General features: G+C 41.2%; 1 protein-coding gene across 1 annotated transcript in view; it reads right to left on the bottom strand.

Moving 5' to 3' along the window:
• LOC139583234 (zinc finger protein ZIC 4-like) overlaps positions 1–3,461 on the bottom strand; it is a 13,706-nt gene extending 10,245 nt beyond the window's left edge. Inside the window, exon 1 of the mRNA XM_071414081.1 lies at positions 1,115–3,461. Within this exon, the coding sequence (XP_071270182.1) occupies positions 1,115–2,273 (1,159 nt within the window). The 5' untranslated portion in view covers positions 2,274–3,461. The remainder of the gene's footprint in view (positions 1–1,114) is intronic.
• Between the last annotated feature and the right edge of the window lie 5,806 nt (positions 3,462–9,267).

Here is a 9,267-nt window from a genome sequence, read left to right as displayed (position 1 = left end):
ATAACAATGAATGATAATAACAATAATGATTAAAAGTAAAACAATTGTATATATATATATAAATAGTATTAATGAGACGAACTCATTATTAATCACATATTTAATAATAATAGAAACAAGAAGAAGAAAAGAAGAAAAAGACAGATGGAAATTATAACATTGACCTGCTAACTGTATGTTGCTTTGTTTTTTTAGCCATGAGTCATGATTCCTCAAAAATAGGTATAATTTGTATTATTATTATTCTAGTTGACTCTTCAGTTCCAGGCTCAACAACATATCTCAACAGAGTCTCTTTGACAAAAGCAAGGTACAGTATATATCTTTCAAATATATATCCACGGGTTGTGCATGGCAGGGGTATAAAACGTGGCTCCAGCAACAGGTCAAAAACAGCCATGCATTTCCACTCCACTACGTAGCTACTACCGCTGCTATGTGAGATTTCACAACAGTAAGCAACACCTTCTCTCTGACGTGTTTGATTCCATGTTCCCACAGCGGGCAAAGCAACAGTCGGACAGAACAGTCCGTGTAGGCCTCAGTCTCTTTTCTGACGGCATATTCTGGCACAAACAAGAGAGTGCACACGTCAAACGCCTGAGCGAGAGAACTTTCCTTGCATAACCCGCCTAGTATTATCTATGCACAACTTTGGACCACTTGAACAACTCACAACAAACACGTCGGAAATTAAATCGACCAAATAACCCACTAACTATTGCGTAATGTTTACATTAGACTACATGTGGGTAGCCTAGATATTGTTGATTTGAAAATACATGCTCAAAATATTACATTTATAAACATAACATATATATATATATCAGATAAATAATGCTTTAAGGAATCACTTGTTGAATTTGACCATTATGAAATTACAAATAATATTTGTTTCCCTTTATTTTATGTTGTGGCTACTGTACACCATAGCTTTAAAAAATAACATTTCATTTAAATGCAACATCGAATAGAGATTTTAATTTAGCTCTATTGTGTGGAATGGTGTTCAAGCCATTATTAATGGTAGCAGAAAATTCAAATCGTAACCTCTACAAAGGTTTGAGGATTCATTATTTACCGGTGCCTCTGAAATGTAAATAAAGCCACTGACCTGTGTGAGTCCTCTTGTGGATCTTCAGGTTCTCAGATCGGGCAAACACTTTTCCACAGCCGGGGTAGGGACATGGAAACGGTTTCTCTCCGGTGTGTACTCTGATATGATTTACAAGTTTGTACTTGGCTTTAAATGGTTTTCCTTCTCTGGGACATTCTTCCCAGAAGCAGATATGGTTAGCCATCTCCGGGCCACCGACGTGATCAACCGTCACATGCGTTACCAGCTCGTGCATCGTGGCGTAAGTTTCGGAGCAGAGTTTTTTCGTCGAGTGTTCCGCTTCGTGCCACTTGCAGATGAGTTCTTGCTTTATCGGCTGCCTCATGTAGCGGAAGAATGCACCGGATCCGTGATGCTGTGCTCCGAGGTTCATGTTCAGGTGGTTCAGACCGCCGTAGCCATGTAATGTCGAGGCGGAGAAAGGATCAGCCCTGGAGCTCGCCACTTGACTCAAGTGATCAGACCTAACGTACATTTCGCTAGGTATTCCTAACCTTATTTGTCCATTCATGGCTTGGCCACCTGGTGCTCCGCTAGATGACTGCTCATGGTGGAGTCCGGAGAAGAGGGCATGGCTACCAGCATCAGGGTGATGGCCGTAGTGTCCCGGATAGCTACCTGTTGTTGAGACAAACATTCCGTGATGAGAGGTTGAACCGGGGCTCTGGTTGGTCAGTACCGGCATGGCTTGAGCTGTCAGATCTCTCCGAATGAGGAAATCCGTACCTGCGGCTGCGGATAACGTCTGGGCCGTGTGGGACATGGAATAAGGGACGGTCGCCGCCTGCACCGGGCCAAAAGCTCCCGTTTGACTGGAGACCACTTCACTGTGGCCTGCCATATGATGATTGTGGTGGTGATGGTGGTGTGGGTAATGATGGGCTGGGCTGATTTTGAGGGCCGCGGAGTGCCCCATGTGTTCTGGCCCGAATGGACTCGGCCCCAGGCGGGGTTCCGCAGTAATCTCCCCAGGGTGCGAGTGAGCCATTGAGTGTGGATGGCTGCTGAACCCCGGGAAGCCTGTCACGCTCTGAGGGGTATGGTGGTGATGATGGTGATGGTGGTACGCCCCTGCCAAGTCAACTAATCTCAGCGCCGTGTTCCGTTTGGAAATCGTAGGGTACATCACATGGTTTCCCAAAACATCCATGCTCATTACTTCTAATTCTAGAATAACTTGACAGCAGGCAAAATAATAATGATGATGACAAATATATTTTAATCGTAGTGAAAAATACAGAAAAAAACAAAAATATAGAAGAAAAAAAACTAAAATATATTAAAAAAACTAAAATATAGAAGGGAAAAAAAACTGTTCTAAGTTCTAAAGTGGCTGCATGGAATCGCATTCGGTTGGCCGGCAGCAGCAGGACGCTTTGATAGTGAAGAATAGAGATTCATGGTAGGCGCTGCAGCCCGTGGCGCTAAACAATCACCCCGCCTTCTAATTGGTCAGAGCCCCGTGATTGACGTCACTTGTGACAGTTTCCAATGTGAAGAAAATTGTTTTAGTGACAGCAAGCAGCCAGAGCGCCTGCGCCGAGCCTCAGGCAACACTTGGAAGAGAAAGATGTATTTGTATTGCAAAGGTTATTGTACTTTAAACTTCAAAAGTTAAACCGTTAGGCCTACACCCAAGGTATAGCTGTCATGTCTTCTACTGACTGACTAAGAGTTATGGAAGCGCAATGTACCCAAGTTTTGTTATAAGCAAACAACACCTAAAATAGACAGGCAAAGTAGGCCCAAAGGCAAAGTAGCCCCTCTAAAAAAGTTGTAGGCTACAGATAATAATCAATAGACAAATACAACTTCACAATTTACGAAAATACAATGTCATTGAAATTTATAAAATGTAGCCTTTAGGTTTCCGTTAGAAAATGTGGGCATCGAAGTACCGAAAATATTTTCAAACATAGACTAGTCCCTTTCTCTAAAGCAATTATCCGCGTCGGGGAGTTTTTACGCATCACTCAAAGGCCAAAAAAGATACGGTAAGATAAAGAAACATATTTTATACGTCCTCCGCACCGCAACAACCCTCCTTGCTAGCTGCGCGTCCTCCTCTTCGTCGCAGGGTCGGTTTCTGTGTATTAGTGAATAGGGGCGACGCCGTCCATTGTCCCGGGGAAAAGTAATGGAACCGACCTGTTGTTATGATACGGGCTAATTTCGCCCACGAGCCATGTCGGATTGAGACCCTGAACGGGAGCAGATCAGGGGAACGGGAGGTGGCGCCTGATGAACAGCGCAGAACAAGGCAAGAGTCGTAGAGATTTAAGCCCAAAATAAGACTTGCTAAAATATGAGTTATACTTGGCAATGATACTCTGAGAGGGAGAGGGCCGTCCACTGGTGAAGGAAACGGCTGTCGAAAACATAAAAGTTAATCTCATTGATTATTCACTGCTATCAACTCAACAACCCAGTGACCACACTACTGTTAGTCTATACCTTAAATCGTAAAACGTATTTAGAATGTTTTTAATAATTATGTTAGAAGATGGGAGTTAATGGTTAATCACGTTTTTCCTCTCCACTCGTAAGACATTTTTTTTAACCAATGCGTGAAGGTCCATGATGTTACATCCCATTTTTAGGAGGAAGGCTGTTAAGTTTCCTCGGCCTCAAAAAAAAAACTATAACGTATGTGTTGAAGAATGTATGTCTGAAAACATACTAAAAATGTATGCAACATATTATTTACTTTAAAGGGGAAATGATTGGCAGTAAGCATTGGGTATTAAGCATGTCAACATATGCGTAAAAGTGTGTTAACTTATGCATAATAGTTGATTTTGCGTAAAAGTTGGTGATTATCTATGAGCGCAATAGGGAAAAAAAGCTAAACATATATATTTAAAAACTAACAACGTGCACTGGTCGTCCGCTCGTCTGTGCTCTTTGCTACGCTGTCGTGTTTTGTGCATGTCATTAAGCCTACATTAGACCTAAACATTAAAATACATAATTAAAGGAACTGAGCTGCGATGTGATATCATTAACATTTCCACCGACGCTATTTTGCTGCTTCTATGTTGTCTATTTATATTAGGCACCGTTATCAAATGTTTGTCATGGGTCCACCCCACTAAAGCGTTGCGTATTCCTTTTTTCCTCCAACTTCAACATTTTGTAAATCCATGCATGCACAAATTAATGCATATAAATCCACAGTTACTTAAATACTATTATTTTAATCTGAATTGCATGTCTCCCCTTTATCTTAATCAAATCAGTCGGAGACAAATAGGAATTGTTCTGTGAATTGACCCAAAAGGGGGTCAAACCGTTACCATTAGATTCATGTCAAATATCCCATGTATATCTGTTTAGCTATTAGTCGGATTATAAAGTGTCCATAGCAGTCAATCATCGGGTTGTTGTCTCAGAGAGCGATGGGTATGTCAGAGGCAGTAAAGCCTTCATTTCTTTTGACAGCGTGTCACGCAAATATTTGACTACTTTTGTGACCATCGCCTCAATAGGTATTTATTTCAGAGACCCAGATTGGGTTATGTCCATCCATGCACGAGGCTCATTGCGCCAGTGAACCCCCCAAAAAAACGGTCCATTCTCATTGTTGAATTAATTCGTGTATCAGTAAAAAAATAAAAATAATAATAATATTGCGTTAGGATCTCATTAAAATGGTCATTACAAGTACAGCTACAATGTATAAGAGTGACTTTTTGGCTCGATTTCGTTTTAGACTATTCTTGTTGTCTTAAAACACGCAGGCAAGAAGTGCATCGGCAACTTTTGTACTAGCCTACTGAACACTGCACACTGCTCAAAATGCTAGACACCATATCCAACTCCCCGTGTGAGTACCACTCCTCACTCCTTCCTGCATGTGTATCAGTTACCTGAACCAAAGCGAATGCATGTGACTTGAAAATCCTATTCACTATTGACAACGCCACGTCAAGCACGTCATAAATAAGTAAATATGACGTGACCCTGGCTATGTTTATGAAATGGCCTCTGCTCCAGGGACCTGATTCAGACTTAGGAAATGTGCACCTTCCCTATGCACGCCATTTCTAAGCACCTCTCAGTAGTTGATGTTCAGACTTACCGTATGCAGGTGCGTAACGGGCTTTGCAGGCGTGGTTCCCTTGCGGGCACTGAATACATTTAATTCAACACGCTGAAACCCCTCCCACTTGCTGGCCAACATATTTTCTCGTGGAGTTTTCATTCAATAGGAGTTTCAGTACATTTATGTTAAGCCATCCCTTTAAATGCGGTGTTTCTTCTCGACAGACTCACTAGAATACATGGAGAGAACGGTTCAGAATATTAGGGATCCTTTTCAGAACCAATTGTTAGACTTAAAAATAATCTGATCTTGAATAGTATTTAGAGTTAGGAAAGTATTTATTAATAATAAATTAAAAAACTGATTTGGAGAGTCTTTATGCACGATATATATTGGTGAATCCAAAAAAAACAATGGTTTGATTAATCCTGAAGCTGCCAAATTTAATTGTTCCATCCATGAAATATTATTGTAAAGTGGAAAAAGGTGTACAATAGGGTTTGATCAATAGTCCTTTAAATCTACCCTAATAATCCTACCTAATCATGGAGCTGTGATGACAACTGTCCGGTCGTCGTGAACCGTGCGCCAGGCTCCAGGTTTAAACCGCTACGTGTGGTCTGAGTTAAATGATTATTCAAATGCAGTAGGCTACATATCCTAAATTATGGAACAACTTGTAATAGGTTAGCATAATATGATCCACTATTGCTAGCGATCCTCAGGAACAACCACACCAACGTGACAGAGGAAAGAAATGGAACCTGATGATGGAATGTAAAGATGCTAAATGTGAGGAAACTAACATTAACGAGACAGTTATAAATGTCTGTGGGTAGAACTGACGCTGGCTACTGATAGTGTCTAGTATTTAAAAGGAAACAAATTGTTTAAAACAAATACGGTGAAAAGTCAGGCATACAATTCAACCATTCTAGTACAGTTTGGCGCTGTACTGTCATTTGCGCATGTCTACAGAAGCCTATAGCTTGGCTCTCTGCATTTCATCCCTGAAAGTTACAAGGCCAGTATTTCATGAACTTCTCTGCGGAAAAAGGTGATACGTTGATAAGCTTCAGTTTCCTGCCATATGACTGGTTTCACATTTGTCTCCAGTGATCATAAGGTAAAATAGATCTAAAATAATTTTAATTTATATTTTTACAATCCCCTGATCCAAACAGAATACTCATTTACCCAGCTCTGTTCAATAGCCCTGTTCAATAGCTCTGATCAATAGCTCTGATCAATAGCTCTGATCAATAGCTCTGATCTGTTAATAACATGGAGAAGGGTGTTATTTCTATCAGAATAAAGAAAGTAGATGTTGTTCCACATGAAACCGACAGGTTGATAGACCTTATTAATTGTTTCAACGCAACGTAAAGGTGGTGTAATTAAGAGGGACTTAAAGTCAGAATACGGCATATCTGCAGACACAGCCCCCGACACACCTTCATATCTGTGATCTCCACCCCCAAACGAATAGCGGGTTAATAGCATACCATTATCGTGCTTAAATTCAAGGTCAGAATGCGTGTATAGAGAATAGTGCATAAAAAGTGATTTACCTTAAATGTACGTGCACTTTAACTCGGGTAGGAATCTCCCCCTCCCCCACCCCGGTGCCCAGTGTAGGGTTGTTGTAGTCTGCAGAGAGAGAGAGAGAGAGAGAGAGAGAGAGAGAGAGAGAGGGAGAGAGGGAGAGAGAGAGAGAGAGAGGGAGAGAGAGAGAGAGAGAGAGAGAGAGAGAGAGAGAGAGAGAGAGAGAGAGAGAGAGAGAGAGAGAGAGAGAGAGAGAGGCATCCCGAGAACACACTGCGGTAATGTATATAGACTTAGTTATTTCTGGTCCAAGATGAGCCCTCTTGTAAACAACTAGAAAGAAAATGGATAGGGACCAAGACCAAGACCAGACCATAGCCTAGCAATTCCCAAAACGCGTAATGGGTTTATAGGCTATATACATACACTGTATACATATTTTGTAACAAATAACTCGAAGCACATGCCTTTCACCAATCGGAATTAGATTTCCTATCTAAAATGAAATGCATTTCAGAATAAGGCCTATTTTAACGCAATTAATATCAGTTATTAGACACCGCATGATAGACTTAATATCACTATTATAATATCACTATCACTGTTATGTTTAGATCAAAACAATGCCTTGTAGCCTGTCCTATCGACCATAACTTACTTAGAGGCCTCCACTGATGGAATCCATATCATTGGTCACCCTGATGTAGAGATTCTCCATTGCCGTATCCAAATAAAGAATCAGTCAACAACGCATGCGTCAATCACCGGATACTTCCGATGGCAGATAAATTAGTCAAAATAAACATGTATGATTCAACTATGAACCATGTTTGCTTTCTGTTGGTTTATTTGAGGGTTCCCCGACACCTTTTATGTGTTTGGGATTCGTAGAAGTATTTATTTCTTCCTTTTGCAAAGTCACTTCGACACACGTGCCATCCTAACGGTTTTCCACCTGTTGAAGGGTCTTCCAGATTGTGTGTGTGTTGTGGTAGTCTACTTAAAAACTTACTAAAAGTTGCACGGAAAAAAGATTGAGAACTCTAGACTCTGTTGTCTTCGCGTTTGTCTCTCTGGAGTGTATGAAGCAGAAACTGGCAGTCAAGATGATATTTTAATGGTTCGTATGGCACGTCTGTTCATGTGGCTTTGAACTCCAGCAGCCGGAGGTTCCAGCAGCGAGCCTCGCAAATCCCACTTGATAACTTCGACAACCCACAACGTTCTACATACAGGTTAGGGTAGTGCAGGCTATTACCAGTTTTCAAACAGGAGAGCTTGAGATATCATTATTATTATTATTTTAAATAACGGATTATTATGTTTCTTTATGATGATAACTTTGTGTATGCTTTTTTGGGACACTTTTGTCAGCATGTGTTTTAGGTGAGAATGGTGATGTGAGAGTCCTGACTGCATATGTGCCCTTTATGAGGCTGCTGCAAAAAGGAACAGGAAAGTAGAGAGAGGGAGAGAGAGAGAGAGAGAGAGCTGCAGAATAGAGTTCACAGACAACTATAGCCAAGGCCCTATATGTTTTAATGGTCACAAAGAACACCTGACGTGTAAATAGCAACACACGAAGTGCAACCTTCGACGACAGCTTCATAAACGAGGTGCTGTATGCACACGGCGTGATGAGTACCTAGGGATTGTAACGTCAGTGTTTTTCAACGTTGACATTGACATAGACGATTGCTATGTGGAGATAGACCTCTAGCCTACCTGATCTGACAAATGAATATAAACACACTATATCATGGTACATGTATGATTATTATTAGTCATATTTTCATGTCATTGTGGCCTTATGTTATTGTTTGATGTCTTGTCACATATTGACGTTTGGATCGTGTTGTACGATTCCCACGTAACGTTAGAAAAACGCAATATATTGTTGTGAATTCCTAACTCACACTTGAACGGAGAGAGAGAGGGGAAATGAGTGTTCTTTTCTGTTCCTCGGACATTTCACTGAATCCAAAGATCGCCATGGAAATCAACAAAGACACCGCCATGCCCTCAACTTGTGTCTTATGAAGAAGAAGAAAAAGGAAAGGATCAACAACAAAGAGTTTGTAGTATACTGCCTCCCAGTCTCTGTGCTGTCAGAGAAAGATTGCGCAACAACATTATTAAGCGACACATTGACTTCTTGTGCAGCCGAATGGCCATGCTCATACACAACTTAATGCTCGGAGAAAGTGTATTTTAATATTGCATGGAGAGAATGGTTGTTGCTATGCATTAGTTGCAGAGGAACATGCATTTGACTTTTAGCAGTGTCTAGTGTGACTGAATAGCCGACGACTGTCTACATTTTTACACCGTCTATTGTAGCTTTTATATTTCTCAACTTTCTTTCTTGTGTTATTCAGCCGTTTAACCAAAACCACAGTCAGCAATCTCACAATACCTGGGATTGATGATGCACACGGACCAATAGGAGAGGGGCCACGGCACGCGGATTGTTATTTGGTGGGTGAACGTTGGTAGGGGGATAGGGCTTCCTCCAATGAGTGTCTGAGTACCGGGTCACATGTTGCCCCCCCCCACACCC

The sequence above is a fragment of the Salvelinus alpinus genome, chromosome 8 (assembly GCF_045679555.1).
Source record: "Salvelinus alpinus chromosome 8, SLU_Salpinus.1, whole genome shotgun sequence".
Classification (NCBI taxonomy): Eukaryota; Metazoa; Chordata; class Actinopteri; order Salmoniformes; family Salmonidae; genus Salvelinus; species Salvelinus alpinus.
The sequence above is the reverse complement of the archived record's forward strand: the minus strand, read 5'-3'. Positions and strand labels throughout refer to the sequence as shown.